This window comes from Borostomias antarcticus (genome assembly GCF_949987555.1).
Source record: "Borostomias antarcticus genome assembly, chromosome: 4".
In the NCBI taxonomy this organism is placed as follows: domain Eukaryota; kingdom Metazoa; phylum Chordata; class Actinopteri; order Stomiiformes; family Stomiidae; genus Borostomias; species Borostomias antarcticus.
Genome location: NC_140237.1, coordinates 34987424 through 35006776, shown reverse-complemented (window position 1 = coordinate 35006776; position 19353 = coordinate 34987424). Strand labels below are relative to the sequence as shown.

At 48.2% G+C, this 19353-nt stretch overlaps 1 protein-coding gene across 6 annotated transcripts in view; it reads right to left on the bottom strand.

Annotated features, from left to right (window-relative positions):
- Positions 1-2957: 2957 nt before the first annotated feature.
- Positions 2958-19353, bottom strand: part of akap13 (A-kinase anchoring protein 13) — a 91131-nt gene continuing 74735 nt past the window's right edge. For 5 of the 6 annotated variants that reach the window (XM_084436893.1, XM_084436892.1, XM_084436896.1 and 2 more), the window contains 14 exons: positions 17508-17633; positions 17233-17350; positions 15035-15286; positions 14410-14486; positions 13119-13300; positions 11987-12069; positions 11598-11786; positions 10699-10896; positions 9903-9973; positions 9167-9211; positions 9005-9055; positions 7918-8379; positions 5997-6318; positions 2958-5346 (listed from right to left, as the gene is read on the bottom strand). In XM_084436893.1, coding sequence (XP_084293019.1) covers positions 5291-5346; positions 5997-6318; positions 7918-8379; positions 9005-9055; positions 9167-9211; positions 9903-9973; positions 10699-10896; positions 11598-11786; positions 11987-12069; positions 13119-13300; positions 14410-14486; positions 15035-15286; positions 17233-17350; positions 17508-17633 — 2232 coding nt within the window. In that variant the 3' untranslated portion in view covers positions 2958-5290. The remainder of the gene's footprint in view (positions 5347-5996; positions 6319-7917; positions 8380-9004; positions 9056-9166; positions 9212-9902; positions 9974-10698; positions 10897-11597; positions 11787-11986; positions 12070-13118; positions 13301-14409; positions 14487-15034; positions 15287-17232; positions 17351-17507; positions 17634-19353) is intronic. The other variant, XM_084436894.1, reaches the window with a different exon arrangement.

Below are 19353 nucleotides of genomic sequence, written 5' to 3'. Positions count from 1 at the left end.
ATGCTATCTGAACAGCTTTTCATATATGACAAGTATCTGAAAGGATGTTTTTTTTATGTAGCCTAGGTCCTACCCTGGTCTGAGTCCATGTCTGTTTGTATCATATTCTATCCTTGTCCATGTGAATTAACATGGCCCTCCTGGGCTGCCAATAACAATTTAAAGTGTTTATCACACCTCAATAACTCCTTTGGAGGCCATAAAGTGGTGCTTACATGAGATCTGTCTCTATCATTGAGATTGACCGTTTCCTTAGCAACAGGTTGCACTGCTAGGCAACCGGCATTGGTGATCTCAAGACAATGAATACACAGCAAAGAGAGACGAGGCTTTGTAGATGTGTGTGTGTTTGTGTTCGTGTTTACAGGACCAGACAACGACCCTGGCTGTGGCCAGTCAAAGAACATTACTGATAAAAAAGGGATGGAGTAAACATTAATATCTATCATTGTGGTTTCAGTTGAGTCAGAGGCAAAATCACCAACTGTTAGCTAAATTACGTGTGCTGTGAAGCATATCAAGTGAGCTCTAGACTCATTGCAAGTTATCAGCTGTTGCATTATGTATAATATGCACTTTTCTCTTAAAAAAATATACAATAGTAGCCTATATCTACTGGGTACCGGCTCCACAGCAAAATCTAGCAGCTCTCTGCAATGAAGTAAGCTTGTGTGAAATTCACAAACCAAGTACTGTAGGACAAAGGACACACTGCACTCACATATCACGCTGCACACACTATACACACACACTCACATACACATTACACTTTACACACTCACTGTATATACACTGACTGCACTAAACGTTGTATGTTGCTGTGCGTGGCTGTAAGCCAGCGCACCTAGTATAGCGTTCGTCTGGTTATCACTCCCTCCCTCCCTCCCTCCTTACTCCCGACAATGTTGGCCTGCATCTCTCTGTTGGCACCACAAGAGGCAGTAGTCCCAGCACACCAAAATCAAGAAGGACACCAAAATAAACCTGCTGATCTCCACTGCACGAGTAGTGGTCAGAAATCACTGTAAAGACAATAAAGTGTTACTTGACTTGACTTGATAGAGCATTATACTCCCACCCGGGTGACCGGGGTTCAAGACCCGGTGGGGATGACTTTATGGGACTATACCCCAAACCTCCACATGTTCATCATTTCACTCCAACCTTTTTATCCCTTACCTAAATTCCACAAGTAGAGTAGTGGTCAGAGCATTGGACTCCCACGCGGGACATTCTCAGAGATTACTGTCTACTTACTTCACCACCTAAAGGGAAGTGCATACAGCATGTAATGACTTTTGTCCAGAAACAGAAGTTGAACCAATTGCAGCAAAATAGCTAATGTTACAGGAATCATCAGTGTAACTGCTTTAGCCACTGACCGCTACCATTAATGTTATGGAAGCTGCTGCTCGTTGTTGTGAGCTCATGAGCTAACTGGCTATCCCGCTCTTATTGTGCTGGATTAGCATTGGAAGCATTGGAACTGATGTGTTCAGGCGACAAGACCTATCTTAATTTATCAGACATTATTAAATGTCATTTCAATTCAAAGCTTTTTCAGTGGCATAACTAGCTTCCATCCTACCAGTCCTGAACAGAAACAAGCCAGCCACGCACCTAAGCCAGGCTGGACCTGGCCTGGTTTTTATATCTTATCTTATTTTGTACTAGTATTTTGTACTTGCTCTTTGCACTGTCCTGTCTTTCCACTGTCCTATCTCGTCCCTGCACCCTGTCCAATGTTGTCCTCATGTTATTCAAGCAAATTCCTAGTACTGTACAGTACAGTACTGTATGTTGAAAAACTACAATGGCAATAAAACAGATTTGGAATCTGCCGCCTGGGTCCTATGGGGACATTAAGAAGAACAGTGGCAGGTAGTAAAGTGAATTGAGGTGACTCATACTGTAGTAAAAGTATTGAATGCCCCCCTCGCACCCTGCACCTCCAAAGAGACAAGCCTCTTAAATCATAGCTGGATAAGATGGAGGAGCTGGCAGTATCGCCTCGGTCCTCCTTCCCTCCTCTCCTTCCCTCTGCCCTCGCTTCCTCAGCCAAGCATTCTGTTTTCTTTAGCTGGAGGAAATAAAATAAAAAAAGATGGTTATCATCCATATAGAAATTGTGAAGGCTATGCATTATTTATCACAAACAGCACAGGATGCTTGGCATGCTTCTTAGACCACATGATCTATTGAGAGGAACAGCACGTGTTTTTCTTTTCAGTTTAAAAAAATAAAAAATAATCCACTGACCATGTCTTGTCTTGTCTGTCATGTCAATCTCCGTCTCCGTCTTGTGCTCATCTCTCTCTCTGTAATTGTCTGTCTCTCTTTCACTCTCTCTCCCTCTCTCTCTCTCCACACACCACTGGAAGACAGTTACGAGGTGACGTGTCTCCCTGTGATGCTGGTGTCTGAGTGTCAGAGCCACAGGCTCTCAGTGACCGTATGTAACACAGAGACAGATTAACCACCACTTTCTGCACAGTCTAGATCCCACTGACAGATGGGTAAGGAATCTTAATGATAACATGTTTGTGACATTATAGGATAAACCAATTGGAAGGGGGGCGGCTTTGAGAGCAGACAGGAAGATATCCCATGGTTAGATAATGGCAAGATTGATCCCAGGCCCTGGGTGAGATATAGCCCGGGGCAGACTGAAATTATGGGATGTCAGCTGTGATGGAGACTAGATTATAGAGTCCAGTATGTTCCAACCTGTTGAAGACGGACAGAGTCATCTTCACACCAAGCTAGACGACGCACCGGACCCACACACTGACATGAATAGATCACACACTGGGAGCGGAGGGACAGTATCAGGTGTTTCTCTGTGTTGTGTGGCTCCTGTGCTGCTGAATGAGTGTGACTGACATGTCATTCCCATAGAATAGTTAAGCTTCAAATGAGATGAACTACAAGATAAGCTTGACATGATAGTTCTTTAATATGAGAGAAATATGACTTTACACTGAACATCACCGAAAAGGCGAGCATCAAAGATAAATAAAGCCTTCTTACAAAATGTTGCAATAAATCACAAATCAAACAAATAATTAATACTCTTACATTAGAATTTGTTTTACATTTAAGTCATATTTACATATTTGTTTTTTGCCCTTTTTGTTTTTACCTTGTCAGAAATAAAACCGTTCTGTACCTTTTAGTACAAACAATTCCTTATACTTCCAAAGCAGATGTATAAAACCTATTCCACATCCTGTACAGAAGATGCTGGGTTATATTCTAGTGCATTTCATCTTTGTATTTAAGGCTACACAAGGTTCGTGGACAGGGTTATCATATATATATATAGACATATGAGGTCCATCACGCTTGGGAATTGTATTTGCTTGGCTTGAATCTGTTGATTGTCCCTTGAAGAGAGAGCTTGCTATAATGACTGTGTTGTACCAGGATGGACTGTCGAGGCGTTATGTCGTTTCTGTTAAAGCCATTATACCTGTAGTACGAATTGGTTTCATTTAATAACCAATTATGAGTTCTGACAACATATTTTTTCCTCAGCCAATTATGAACACCAGAGTGCCATTGTCACTTTTTGAAAGGTGGGTCTATCCAAGCTTGTTACATTATCTACAAATGGCAATGACTTGAATAAAATCCAAGAAAAATTGTCGACCCTGCACAGCATGAATCAAAAAACAACTCCCTTGGTCTCCAATGTTTAGCCTTGAATTGCTTGAAATAGATTTAGGCACTGCTACAGCGCCCTCTAGCTGTTGTTTAAAGCCAGCGTCCCAATTAACTGTAAAAAAAAAAAAAAAAAAGGCCAAAAAGCATAGACTCCATGTACAGTATTAGATAGGATTATGCTCCAGAAATATACAAATGACAAGAAGCAACTCATTGACTGGCCATTTTGAAGCCTCTTAACTCAACACACAGTAGAATGAACTCTGAAGTCTGTAGCAATACATGAACCCAAACAGGAATTGAAATCTGTGGACACAGATATAACTAATAAGCACTAATAATGAGTCAGTGTTAATACAGGGTGATTACTGAGTGCATTCCTTGACAAAAGCATATTGTGGTATTTTACTATGCTTTGAATACCTGTCCTGCAGGGTTAAGGGTCACAACATAGGAATTGGAAATAAAATAAAATAAAAAATAAAGCCCAGTTGGGGTTTTGATACATGCATCATGTATTCTGTTTCAGCCCTTATTAATTAGCTCCATAGTAACATGTTATTTATTTATTTATTTGAATCTGAAGATTCACATCAGTGATACATTGATAAGGATATGACATGTCTTGACATGTTCTGGATAAAGGTACACACCTTTGTTGCTGGCTCCTTGCACGGGACCTCCTTTGTCAAGATTGGCAGAAATTGAGGAGAAATGTTTCCCTAAACCCCCAACCTCTCTAACCCCTTGATAATTGGGCAAAAATATCGTTATTTTTCTGTATCTGTGTCTCACAGTTTCAGGGTCCCATCTGTTTCGATCAACTGGTGTGATTCAATCGTTTATCTATGTTTTTGTCCACTCACTAGAAACGTCAACGGAGTGTATCATTGGATGTGAGACAAATTAATTGAAACATTTCCCTTGGAAAAACAAATTAGTATGCTACATGTAAGGTTATATGCACTGGAACACAGGGGAGAGAGGGAGTTCCAAGATTTCATCTCACCTGGAATGATAAAGGACCACATCCAAGTTCGGTGCTCAGAGACAGTCAGTGAGCCGATCAAGCAAGTCTTCACCATCGTTGGCAGGAATGAAACGCTGAAGGAATTGGACACAGTCTCAGACAGGTCACCTGTGTACCCATTCACTGATGCTCCTGTCTCCATTGTCCCAAAGCTTCAGGGTTCTTGGATCAACTTGTTCATTTGAGGAAATGTCTCTGTTTCTTGCTGTCAAGCATACCAGTCTGTAATGTTCATGTTTATGTGATATACAAGTGGGATCCGCTGTGTTGAGGATTCCTGATAAGGTCAGTCAACAGAGAGAGCAACGAGACCGATAACTGTACATGGAGCTTATGATTCATATGAGATCCGTCACATTCCACTTCCTACTCTATACTCCAGGTGAGTGAGAGGTGTCTGTGTGCGGTGTGTGTGTGTGTGTGTGTGTGTGTGTGTGTGTGTGTGTGTGTGTGTGTGTGTGAATTATTCAAGGAGGAGGTTGGGGTCTTGTGGGGGCTGGGCACTTTGGCAGCTTGGCCTTACATTCAGCTGGTGCTGTAGATTTGAGAGTGGGACGTTGCATTGCATTGTTGTTCGGGAGCAGAGGAGGCATCTCAGCAGAAGAAGATCTCCCCGTCCAGAGTCGGCTCCGGGAGGTGCTGGGGACAATCTGCAGAGAAGGGACATTCACCTTTACTGTCATTTGGTCTAAATAGACCAACGTAAATCTACCCTTCCTTTCTTACAGTAGTAGTGCAGCCCTTTTTATGAGTGATATCCAGTGCTTCGAGGGTGATACTGATGCATGAAGCGTACGGCGTCACACGTCAAGTTGGGATTTTTCAATCTGCAGAATGCCAGCCTGGAAATAGACTTGAGTGCTACTCGCGGGCGCCTGTCACTCCACATCAAGCGACAGGCGAGAGTGTGTTTGGCCTGGTTCAAAACAAAGGGCTTCTGATTCCTCGATGTCTGGCGGCTGCTGTGTGCTTCAGAGCCATCTACTATTCCCCTCTAATAATACTTCATCTGTTGTTATCTGTACATTGTACACCATTTTGTTTTTTGTATTTGCCCTTCACTCCTTGTGTTACTATAGATGTTTACTTTCCTGTCTAGTCCCTGCACTCAGTCTAATGTTGTCTACATCAGTGTTACGCACCAACTGACCAAAACAGATTCCTAGCATGTGTAAAAACCTACCTGGAAATAAAATGTGATTCTGATCTTACAAAGCGAGTCCAAAACAAACATAATAGCATGATATTACTCATAATGGTGCTATATCCACAGTGTTTGGTGCGTCCAGGTCTGTCCTACCTGCTGCCTGAGAGACCTGTCCCTTCCCCTTCTTCTTCTTCTTGTCCTTCTTGTCCTTGGACTTGGACAGCTGCAGGAGCCGGCCGGGCATCTGGTTTTCGCTGCTCGGACCCCCGCTGCTCCTCACGGAGAAGGGGTTGAGGCTCTTGGCTTTGGACTTGGCCTCCAGCCTGGGTGGTGGGGGGGTCTTCCTGGGGGAGGAGGAGGAGGAGAGGTCCCCCGGCTCCGTGGACTCCCCCTGCTCCCCCAGGGACACGCCGCCGCCGCCAAGGAACTTGAGGGAGTCCTCAGACGTACTGGAGGGCGTCCTCTGCATCCGCTGCTGAGAGGAGGAGGAGGAGAGAATGAGATGAGGAGGAGAGAATGAGATGAGGAGGAGAGAATGAGATGAGGAGGAGAGGAGGAGGAGAGAATGAGATGAGGAGGAGAGGAGGAGAGAATGAGATGAAGAGGAGAGGAGGAGGAGAGAATGAGATGAGGAGGAGAGGGGGAGGAGAGAATGAGATGAGGAGGAGAGGGGGAGGAGAGAATGAGATGAGGAGGAGAGGAGGAGGAGAGAATGGGAGGAGGAGGAGAGGAGAACAGGAGAGGAGGAGGAGAGAATGAGATGAGGGGAGGAGGAGGAGAGAATGAGATGAGGAGGAGAGGAGGAGGAGAGAATGAGATGAGGGGAGGAGGAGGAGAGAATGAGATGAGGAGGAGAGGAGGAGGAGAGAATGAGATGAGGAGGAGAGGAGGAGGAGAGAATGAGATGAGGGGAGGAGGAGGAGAGAATGAGATGAGGAGGAGAGGAGGAGGAGAGAATGAGATGAGGGGAGGAGGAGGAGAGAATGAGATGAGGGGAGGAGGAGGAGAGAATGAGATGAGGAGGAGAGGAGGAGGAGAGAATGAGATGAGGGGAGGAGGAGGAGAGAATGAGATGAGGGGAGGAGGAGGAGAGAATGAGATGAGGAGGAGAGGAGGAGGAGAGAATGGGAGGAGGAGAGAATGGGAGGAGGAGAGAATGAGATGAGGAGGGGAGGAGAACAGGAGAGGAGGAGGAGAGAATGAGATGAGGAGGGGAGGAGAATGAGGAGAACAGGAGACAATGAGAAGAGAGGAGGAGAAGGACAGTAGGGAGTTAGCTCATTGAGAACAGTCTGGTTAAAGTCTAAATTAGGGCTGCACGATTATGACAAAATATAATAATTGCGATTATTTCCTTCAAAATGGTAATTGCGATTAATAATTGCGATTAATATTTAATATATAATATTAATATATAATAACCAAAATGCTCCCAAATCATGGACGTTGATCCCTTTCTTGCTACCAACTCGCTGACCTCGTTTTCTCTCATTTTGTCACTACTCACGGCTGCAGGTACTCTTGTGACACTGGTCTTGACCTACTGCTATCTGTCTTCTCAGTGAAATTGCTGCGCACAGCGCACTCAGCGGGAACGCATGTGATTGGTCAGACAGCATAAGCGCCTGTGATTCGTCCGTGTAGTCCTAGCACACTCAATTCAAAGCAAACTTATTTATCACATTAATTGCGGCCTTTTGCGATTAGTTAATTGCGGAGGTCATAATCGCGATTTCGATTAATTCACGATTAATTGTGCAGCCCTAGTCTAAATGGCCTTTGGCAGTAATAGGAACAGAGTGATTGAGTGTGACTGTATTGTCATTGGAACTGTTCAATTGAATCTCACGGATGAAGAACCACATGAATTTCTCAAAGTAATTCCAAATCCTATTCACTTGCTTACAGCACAGTAGTTTATCCTTAGTTTGTGACTGATGTACTCCTACTGTAGCAAGGCATGTCTACACACACAGACTGTATTGTGTTCTACACTGCTGTGACAGAATTCCAGGAAGTGCGGTAGTTGTAACCCTTGTTGTCGGCGTGAAGCTTGTAATCTACCATCCCTCACCTCCGCCAGCCTGAGCTGCTCCACGCTCTCCATCTCCCGGAGCACCTGCTCCCTGTCCCTGTCCAGTTTCCTCTGGGCGTCCCTCAGCCTCTCCAGGTCGCGCTGGTAGTCCTCCTTCCTGCTCTGCAGCTCCTGCCGCTCCTCCTCCAGCTCCCTGCGCCTCCTCCCCGTCTCCTCCTCCTGCACGTGGAGCAGCACCTCGCGGTCGGTCAGCTGCTGCTCGCGCAGCTCCCACTCGCGCTCCCTCCGCTTCCTCTCGTCGGCGTGGGCGGCCTGCTGGCGCTGGAGAGCGGCCATCTCCTGCCGGTGCTTCTCCAGGCTGCGCTGCTTCTCCTGCTCGATCAGGGAGTTGGGCCGCGAGGAGGCGCGCGAGGAGGAGGCGGAGGAGGCGGAGGAGGGCGGCCGGTCGGTCAGGGCCTGCCGCTGGTCCTCGATGAAGGAGTCCTGCTGAACCACCACCGCCTGGGAGGAACACAAACTCAGGATGAGGCAAGGCGACGGGGCGCGATCTGATGGCCTAGATCAGGGTTTGCCAACCCGGGGTCCGGGCCCCCCTTAAGGGCTCAGATCGCCAACGATTCGAGGCCTTAATATCCTATTTGAGCTTGACAAGTAGTTGTTTAAGAATCATGTCATGGAGATTTCACACAGCAGTCGAATAACGAAATACATGATTATGAGTGATGAGGGGCCAAAAATCCTTGTATCTGACGCACTACAATACCAGAGAAATTCAACAAAGACTAGAACAAAGTCTAAGACTCTGAATCGCGTCAACATTAACGTTAGTGCTAAACTGTCAAAGCGCCTCATTGTACCCTAACTTAGACCTAATGGAATTTGACCGCCCCCCCCCCAAAAGTCATTGTGAACGTACAGTGTGTGTCGGTCTCCGTAGAACGTACTGTACACAGACCGGACATTCACAAGGACTTGGGCGCAGTTCCCTCAGGTGTAAGTTAGTGGGGCTCAGGTGTAAGTTAGTGGGGCTCTGGGGAGGAGAGGTTGGGAACCCCTGGCCTGGATGACGTGGATGATGATGGATTGTGGTTGGCTGTGTGTGTGTCTGGAGGGGGAGAAGACGAACCTGCAGCGTGTTCAGGAGGTCGTGGAGATGCGTGACGCTGTGGAGGACCTGCTGCAGGAGGACACGGGACAACACAGGTGTGTCAGGAGCACAATGGAAACGCTGGGTTCAGTCATATTTATATAAGTATATTTTCATATTTACTATCCCATGCTGTCTTACCTCGCTGTTCCTCTTCAGTAGCAGCAGCAGGCTGGCATGTCCTCCCTGTGAAGAGCACACACACACACACGTGCGCGTGCACACACACACACACACACACACACACACACACACACACACACACACACACACACACACACACACACACACACACACACACACAGCTGAGGCATTACTGAGAACACGAGGGTTTTATACTACATACTACACTCACATGTATCTGTGTGTATCTCTATATACTGTGCGTGTGTGTGTGTGTGTGTGTGTGTGTGTGTGTGCGCTAACCTGAGAGAATGTCATTATGCTGTACATTAAGAACCTCCCCCTGTGTCAAGGCCCCTGCCAGAGCGCCCTACAGTCACAATTTGTTTGTGTACTGTATGTGTGTGTGTGTTTGTGTGTGTGTATGTGTGTGTGTTTGTGTGTGTGTGTGTGTGTGTGTGCCAGAGAGCCCTACAGTCACTAGAGGAGACCCATTTATTCCCATCTTCTATTGGAGTTTGGAGTTGGAACTAATGGCCACCATTAGCTACCGTAGCTGGCAGGAGGAATCAAACAGGTCATTCATTGGGGAGCAGTCTAAATCCATGGTAATGGCGGTGTTTATGCACACAGTACAGGGCCGCCAGCGCCTCAGCGCCCTGGGGTCAGACGCCTAGCGGGTCAGCCTCGGACAGCAGGGTTGTGTTGAGAGAGAGGCAGAGAGGTGTCTGCGGGTCAGTGCCGGCCGACCTACCTTCTTCAGTACGCTGTCCGACTCGGTCCTGCGAAGGTCAACCGCGTCCACCTCCTCCTCCTTGTCTCCGTCTGTCGGAGGAGACGCTCTCGTGAGCACAGGGGAGTGAAGTACAGCACAAGCCCAGCATAGTCCCAGACCCAACACAAGCCCAGCATAGTCCCAGACCCAACACAGTCCCAATCCCAACACAGTCCCAGTCCCAGAGCAGACCAGCCCAAGTATAGTCCCAGACCCAGCATAGTCCCAGACCCAGCATAGTCCCAACACAGTCCCAATCCCAACACAGTCCTAGCCCCAACACAGTCCTAGTCCCAACACAGCCCCAGAGCAGACCACACCCAGCATAGTCCCAGACCCAGCATAGTCCAAACACAGCCCCAGCCTCAACACAGTCCCAATCCCAACCCAGTCCTGGTACCAGCCCAGCCCCATACTCAGCTGTAGAAATGGATGCTGAAAGCTGAGAATCAAAGCGACAGATGGGTTTCATTTGGCCAAGCTGCGTTTTATACAAGTTTTATAGCATTTTATACCAGCACTAGATATGATCTAGCCGTTGATCAAAGGGCCTAGTATGAAATTATTATTTAGTTGTGCATCGCAAAACAACAAAGGGGGGCCTAGAGCACCGTCTGTGTGTCCTGTCTCTACTGCAGGGTACCGGGTACCATGTGCTCCTCGGGTCCCCTGCGGTACGCCCCGCGTGACGTCACCAGACCACACGGTATCACATCGTCTCCCGTGGAGCTCCAGTCAGACGCCCAGCGGGGCCTGTCATCCCCGGCTCGCTTACTCTTGGAGATGTTCATCTGGTGGCTGTCGAAGCCTCCGAAGGTCTCGGCCCTCCGGGGCAGACAGACGGGCCCCACTCCTCCTCCTCCTCCTCCTCCTCCGCCCGCCGCAGCCTCAGGACCGCACGCCACCTGCTGCTGCTGACCCAGCGACACGCCCCCCCCCAGACTGCCGTTCACCAGCGCCTGCAACGTCTCCACTGTTACACACACGCATGCACACACACACACGCATACAGACAAGGGGACACACACACACACACGCACACACACACACACACACACACACACACACAGACAAGGACACACACACACGCACACACACAGACAAGGACACACACACACGCACGCACGCGCACACACACACACACACACACACACACACACACACACACAGACAAGGACACACACACACACGCACACACACAGACAAGGACACACACACACACAGACAATCAGGCACACATGCACACACAGAGACAAGGACACACACACAGACATGAATAAAATCAGGCACACATGCACACACACCAAGACACAAGGACACACACGCACGCATACACACACACACACACAAATAAAATCAGGCGCGCACACACACAGAGACAAGGACACACACACGCATACACAAAAAAAAAATCAGGCACACACACACACAGACAAGGACACAGGCGCACACACAAGCAAACAGGAAGGCATCCGCAGGAACACGCACACGGAACAAGAGAGAACATGTCAGTAATCACATTATAGTAATCATGTTACTGACAGAGTCCAGGACATACGCTGCTAGCAGATAGGCACAGACAGAACCGGTCAGAGGAAAAGGTTGAATCATTTAGGTTCAACATCACAAAAAGTACATTTCCGATTTCTGAATACCCCTCAGTCTGACACCCACCTTCCTGCAGGGCGTCCTTCATGATGGGTTCCCCCCTGGGCGCGTCCTCGCTGCCCGCCCTGAACAACACCGCCGTCCTGGGGCCTTGCTCCTCCAGCGGGCCCCCGCCACACTCACACATGTCCCTGAACACCTTCATCTTCTCCTCCAGCAGAGCCAGGATCTGCTCGTCCTTCTTCCTCAACATGTCTGGAGGGGGGAGGAGAGAAGGGGGGGGGGGGAGGGACTTAATCGGAAGTCTTATTGAAGTCTGTACTGTGTAGATCATGTATTGTCGGTTTACTGTACAAACACTTACAGATTTGATGGATAGGCGGGCGGGCGGGCGGACGGACGGACAGACACACACACACATATAAAACAAACAATAAAACAGTAATCCCCCTCACCTCTCATCTCCTTGGCTTTGGTCTCCAACTGTCTCTTATCCTCCTCCGTCTCACTGGGGATCCCCTCATCATCATCCTTCTCCCTGTTAACCAACCCAGACCTGTTACATCCTGCACCCCTATACAGCCCAACCTGTTACATCCTGCACCCCTGTACAGACCAACCTGTTACATCCTGCACCCCTATACAGCCCAACCCAGACCTGTTACATCCTGCACCCCTATACAGCCCAACCTGTTACATCCTGCACCCCTATACAGCCCAGACCTGTTACATCCTGCACCCCTATACAGCCCAACCTGTTACATCCTGCACCCCTATACAGACCAACCTGTTACATCCTGCACCCCTGTACAGCCCAACCTGTTACATCCTGCACCCCTGTACAGCCCAACCCAGACCTGTTACATCCTGCCCCCCTGTACAGCCCAACCCAGACCTGTTACATCCTGCCCCCCTGTACAGCCCAACCCAGACCTGTTACATCCTGCCCCCCTATACAGACCAACCTGTTACATCCTGCCCCCCTGTACAGCCCAACCTGTTACATCCTGCACCCCTATACAGCCCAACCTGTTACATCCTGCACCCCTATACAGCCCAACCCAGACCTGTTACATCCTGTACTATATAGATCAACCCAGAACTGTTACACCCCCCTCCCCTCACACACACAGCCAAACCCAGGGCTGTTACATCCTGTACTACACAACACAACCCAGAGATGTTACATCCTGCCCCCCCCCCCAGCCCAACCCAGAGCAGCTACACACCATCTCGCTTCTATGGCCACACATTTTCGCAGCACCACATATTCCTTAGTAACCCTCTTAGTAATCCTTCTGAGGAAGTGGAGGTACAGCCAGCAGGTTACAGGAGGAACCTCAAAGCCAGAGTCGTAAACACCTTACCGTCTCTTTCCTGTGTCCAGGGACTAATCCCCCGGCTAAACGGCCTGTCCTTTAAGCAGATAGAGCATTAGGATATGCATGCCCGGTCAAGAATATCCCAGAGTAGGTTAGCCATTATCCCTCTATAGACGCCAGGGTCCCGGGGAGGCGGCTTACACTAGGAGTGGCTGGGCCCGGGCTCCGTCTAAACGCTGGAGAGACAGGGAGAGGGGGAACTCACATGGAGTGCATGGCGTCCTGGATGAGCTGCATCCAGGTGTTGCGCTCGTCCTTGGAGCTGGCCAGCACCTCCACCATCTCCGGCTTCTCCATCCCCGCCGTGATCAGGAAGAGGCCGCGCTCCTCGTTCGCCACCTCGCGCACGATCAGCTTCTGCAGCGAGATCACTGTGGAGCGCTGGTCCTGCCGAGGAGGAAGAGAGGTGGGACAGAGGGAGGGAGGAAGAGAGGGAGGGAGGGAGGGAGGGAGGAAGAGAGGGAGGAGTGGCGGGAGGGAGGAAGAGAGGGAGGGTGGAAGAATAGAGAGGGTGAATATCCGTGTCTGCCTATACGTCAGCCACCTTTCGAATCAAATAAAGTTTGATTTGATTTGAATCAGCTCAGTTTCCAGTTGAAAGCACCTCAATGATAACTCACTGTACTGTCCGTCAACACCGGCTGGACACACTCCTCTCTGGAGTTCCACTGTCGTTTCACTGGTCTAGACCAAACCTTTGTGTCATGAAACAATACCATCCCTCATCTCAAACCAAAATAATCATGTTCATAGTAAACAATTGCATTTATGTAATCGTAGGTTGTTCTGTCTAAAAATAGCTTAGGTTAGCCCAATGTACTGTGACCAATCGACCAACACAGACATCTTTTCCATGATGGACCTGCTTATTACCATTTCCACAGGGAGGGAGGTTCGACCAACCCTACCCATGAAAGTGTAATTGGCGTAAGCCTGGAAAAACCAGTGAAAACCTTGTATAACTGCAGGATCAGATGCCAGGTGACTGCCAAGAGGCCCTCCTGCCTCGCAGAGCCAACGTTACAGCTTGACTTTATTACAGCCAGCGAACCAGGGCAGGCTAGCATTATGCAACGCCTTATCCAGCTAGCCTAGCCAGCGAGCTAATCCCGAGGATGTGCTTAGATGCAACAGTGGGGTAGGAAACTCTGACGGCCCCCTCCTACTGACACTGAACACACTGGCTCTTTATTACAGGGGAGAGGGGGGAGGGGGAGACAGAGAGAGAGAGAGAGAGAGAGAGAGAGAGAGAGAGAGAGAGAGAGGAAGAGAAAGAGAGGGAGAGGAAGAGAGAGAGAGAGAGAGAGAGAGAGGAAGAAAGAAAGAAAGAAAGAAAGAAAGAAAGAAAGAAAGAAAGAAAGAAAGAAAGAAAGAAAGAAAGAAAGAAAGAAAGAAAGAAAGAAAGAAAGAAAGAAAGAGATATATATAGAGAAAAGTAACAGAAAGAGAGACAGAGAGAGAGAGAGATGGAGTAGGAGGTTAAATCAATAACATACCAGGGAGGCAAAGACGTATTTCTGGTCTTTCTCCTGGAGGAAGACGAAGATGTCGGAGAGCAGCATGGCCTGGACATCTGGAGGGAGATAATGATGAAGCACGGAGGAGGAGGTTAGAGTGATGATGAGGAGGAGGAGGAGGAGGGGGAGGGGGTGAGATGGAGGAAAACATAACCAGTCAAAGTAGAAGACCTTTATTTCATTTTTAATTTCAGGATGAACTGTATAAAGGAAAATAAATAAATATTCTTTATTTTTCTGAAGTTTAGTGGAACTATTTGAGTAGTACATGTGCATGGGCACCCCAGCGCCTTTTACAACATCAATGTGGAGTAAAGCAGAGTGAACAGAAGCTCACAAAAAAATTGGTTTGTTTGTTTGGTTTGGTTTGGTGCATGAGACAAAGATGAACTGAGTGAGGGGGAGTGTGTGTGTGTGTGTGTGTGTGTGTTTGTGTGTGTGTGAGAGAGAGAGAGAGAGAGAGAGAGAGAGAGAGAGTGCGTGAGTGTGTGTGTGTGTGTGTGTGTGTGTCAGTCAGTCAGTGAGCGTGTGTGTGTGTGTGTGTGTGTGTGTGTGTGTGTGTGTGTGTGTGTGTGTGTGTGTGTGTGTGTGTGTGTGTCCGTACCTTTTAGTCTGCCCTGAGTGTTTTTCAGCTGTAGTGGTCCGTCGTGTATAAGCCGCCGCCCCCTCACCAGGTCCTCCCGGGCGAACATCTGTCCGCTCTTCATCCTCATGATGGACTTGCTGTCCGTGCGGCTGTAGATGTCCTTCAGACGCCGCTTCTTCTCGTGCTCGTTAACCTTGCTGTCCACCGCCGCCAGCACCTCCTTCACCAGCCGCAGCGACTCCGTCAGGTCCTCGTGGTCCTCCTCTCCCTCTGTGTGTGTGTGTGTGTGTGTGTGTGGGGGGGGGGGGGGCATAGGACACCACCGGTAAGCTGATGTTGAGCATCCTTGCGGCCGTGGTGTACTTGCTATTTAATCAGACCTGCAAACTCTGGAGTAGTGAAAAAGGTGACGACATACAAAACTAAAACCCTCTAGATTCACTGAAACTACCGTGGTTAACAGAAAAAAGGTGACTGTAGCCAAAAGGTGACAAGTTTGCAGGTCTGTTTAATGACGCGCACCCGTTAGACAAGCGGGTTTTTTGCACCGCGTTCATTTCTGAGGAATCTGCACAGCCGACCGCAGCCGACGCTCCGAAGGAAACAGCAGGAGACGCGTGGCGGCCATCTTTTCTACGCGTGCTAGCTAGTCGCTAGTTCTACTACGCCTAGTTAAAAGGAAGTACTACGCCGCAGGCTTTAACGCATAAAAGTACACAAACACAGACACACACGTGCCAGGCCTCTTCATACGCAACACCCAAAGAGACACAGGTGAGCTAAACACACACACACGCACACGCACACACACACACACACACACACACACACACGCACACACACACACACACGCACACACACGCACACACACACGCAGTCACCAGCTGCCTAGAAAGTGTAGCTCAAACACAGCACACTCTCCTCATGTTCACACACTGTTGGGGCTCTGTATACAGAACCAGCATGGCAGCAGAAACCCCTCTAATATCACCTCCAGGATCAACCCTCTTCAAATGAGACACCAGAGTCCCGTAAACAATCCTATACACACTCGCACGCACGCACGCACAGCCAATGTGGAGGCTGATTACTGTGAATGTACACACGGAGGGGCCACCTCATGTGGCCAGCAGAGGTCACCCCCCCTGGGACCGGTGTATTTACTGGAGGACTGACTCTCTCTCTCCCCTCTTCTTTAAACACAGACGGGTGATTCAGCCATGAGGAAAGCCTCGCTAGTCTGGCCCACGGCCTCGCTAGTCTGGCCCACGGCCTCGCTAGTCTGGCCCACGGCCTCGCTAGTCTGGCCCACGGCCTCGCTAGTCTGGCCCACGGCCTCGCTAGTCTGGCCCACGGCCTCGCTAGTCTGGCCCACGGCCTCGCTAGTCTGGCCCACGGCCTCGCTAGTCTGGCCCACGGCCTCGCTAGTCTGGCCCACGGCCTCGCTAGTCTGGCCCACGGCCGGCTTTCCAGCCAAGATGGCAGCCAACGGTGTGAGATTTCACATTAGAGTCCTGTTGACTGGCTTCGCTGTGTGTGTGTGTGTGTGTGTGTGTGTGTGTGTCTGTGTGTGATGGAGTGAAAGAGAGGGAGAGCGAGGGGGTGATAGAGAGGAAAAGAGAAAAAGAGGGGGGGGGGGAGAGATGGAGAGATGCAGAGCAAGAGAGAGATGGAGAGAGATTGAGAGAGAGATGGAAAGAGGGAGATGGAGAGAGATGAAGATAGAAAAATGTGGTGAAGACGGAGAGGGTGATACTAAGATAACTGTTGTTCTGAAGAACAGTAGGTAACGTCCTGTATGTGAGAACTATAAAGAGCAGAGAGACTAACGCTCAAATACTCAGTGTGAAGCAGTGCTGTATATAGATATGATATTAAAGGTGAAGGCTGGGCTCGTCTGACTCAATGGATATACGTTTTGTGGATAAGCTTCATTCGTTTATTGCTGCCCAAATCAGTGGTGCTGATTCATGTGGTCGGCCAATCAGTGGCGATGGGAGATTCTCCCAGACTACGTGAAACAACAGCAACAACAACAACAACAACAACAACTTAGCAACCGCTCCGCCGAAGACAATTGTGATTGGTTTAAAGAAATACAGCCCCCCCCCCCCTCCCCATCTCTGAATGGTAATGAGTCCAGCCAGACCTTTCTCCAGCAGTATAAAGGAAGTGTGGAAATAGGTCTGGCTATGCGAGACTAAGGCTGGGCTCACCGTTGGTGTGCTGTAGTATCCTCTGCATCAGCACTGGGTACTTTGTTATCCTCTGGGTCACAAGCAGGATGCATTCTGGGATGCCAAGCCGGCGGACAATGCTACTGCTCATCTTTTTCTGAAAAGACAGAATAACAGAAGCCATTAGAAAAGGCAGAACATTCAACTTATTCTGGTACCGTTCGGTGCACTAAAATATCATCTTTTGTGAGCAAATGGTGCCGTAAGCTACTTTTATTGTGATAGTTTGTATAGCCAGAAACATGAAGACCTACCTTGATGAAAGCCTGGAAGCGTTTGTCTTTGGTCAGAAGCTCCTTGTAGAAGTTGACCGCCTCATTGTGGCGACTGCAGAACTTGCCGTAAACTCTCTTCATGCACTCTGCGCTGGACCCTGAGAACTACACAAGGAGACATGATATTAATTCACTACAGCCACCCTTAATGAAGTCACCACCCAGTCAAGTCATTCAAGTCTGAGATAACAAAGTGCAGCCCCCAGAAACACAGCGAAAACAAAAACAGGGCAGTTGAGATGTTGGAGCCAGAGAAGAGGACGAACACATTCCCCTCTCCTCCAGACCTCATCTGTCGCTAAACCCGCTAACCAGGAGGCCACCAATCCTTTAGATGTCCTGGTTTAAAGTTATAAGGGAAAAATTTAGTTCCACACACCAGATAGTTACCATTAAATTTTTTATTTTTTTATTGCGAGTGAAAAAGTAAAGTTCGAGCACAAAGGCTCTTCCTCAGACCTCTGCTCGAAACGTCACTTTACTTTTACACTCGCAATAAAAAAAAAATCATTTTTAATGGGAGATACACTTTATCTGGTGTGCAGAACTCTATTTTTCCCTCATCTACAAGAGTTTGTGTTCCCAGCACCCAGCCTAACAGGGTCAGTGGATTGTTCATGTCTTTTGTATATTTTTTACTGGCTTAAGGTTATTACACACATACAGTATGAACTTTGTATGAACCACTGCCAGTGGTGGAATGAACTGCCCACTAACGTCAGGTCAGCAGAGTCGCTGCCCATCTTTCGCCGTAGGCTCAAAACTCACCTCTCCAAGAAATACTACCAAGATCCTCCCTCTTTAGCACAAATTATATTTTTTATTGTGCTACTCTTGCACTTTGACTCAAGCACTAGATTATGCTCTTAGTCACTTGTTTATAGGGGAGATGCACTTGTGAGTTCTGGCGAGGAGTAGTACACTGACTAAATGCAATAGACCTTTCCTATTCAGGCGGCAAGTTCTGGCCCCCTAGTTACTGTTGCTATGCCCTACAAGCTTTGGATCAAGTAAATAAAATGTAATAATACATTTATTAATTTATTAAGTTAATATCAACTGAACAGCACATATCTGATGACTCTCTCAAAGATTCCTGACAATATTGCTGTATGTTATTTGCCAAATGCCACTACCTTCTAAGAGAGTTCTACAGAAAGGCCTGAACTATTTTACACAAGGATATATCCATGAGATTTGGATTGCGGACACAGCAGATGACAACATAAGAGTTGATGCTAGGTGTAGGCGATGTATGTGGAAGTCACAAACACCTCACAAACTCCAGATTGAAATTCACCAGGACAAAATCATGGTGTCTAACTGCACATGTAAAGCAGGGTGAGTAAGTTGGCATCCATTATTAGAAAATAAGCCTGTGAGAATGATCTGGTAACTACAAGCTACGGGCTAATTAGCTACTGTATATCAAGCACCTGGTTACTAGCTTCGTAGCTTTTTGTGTCGGCGCTGCTGTAAACGGATGTGTAGAGGGAGGTGTGGAGTATCGTGCATCTTATTTTCTTATGCCATTACAGTACAGCAGCCTGCCGGCCGGTATTCATGTTTTAGGAACCGTTTCTTCAAACTAATGTCTAATCTATGAAAACAATGTGGGACAAATTTTGTTTGTGGGACATCAGAGGTGTGGTCTTAAGAAATCGACATGTTTTATTTTTTCTGGGAATCATGTTGATTTCCTCACAGGCCCTGTCTGTTTCTAGAGTCACAGTCAGAGTGATGCTGTGGGCATATTATCTTTTCCCTCCTACCTTCTAACCAGGTCCAGTAGATGCCCCACTGTCACCCGCAGACCACCCTGAGT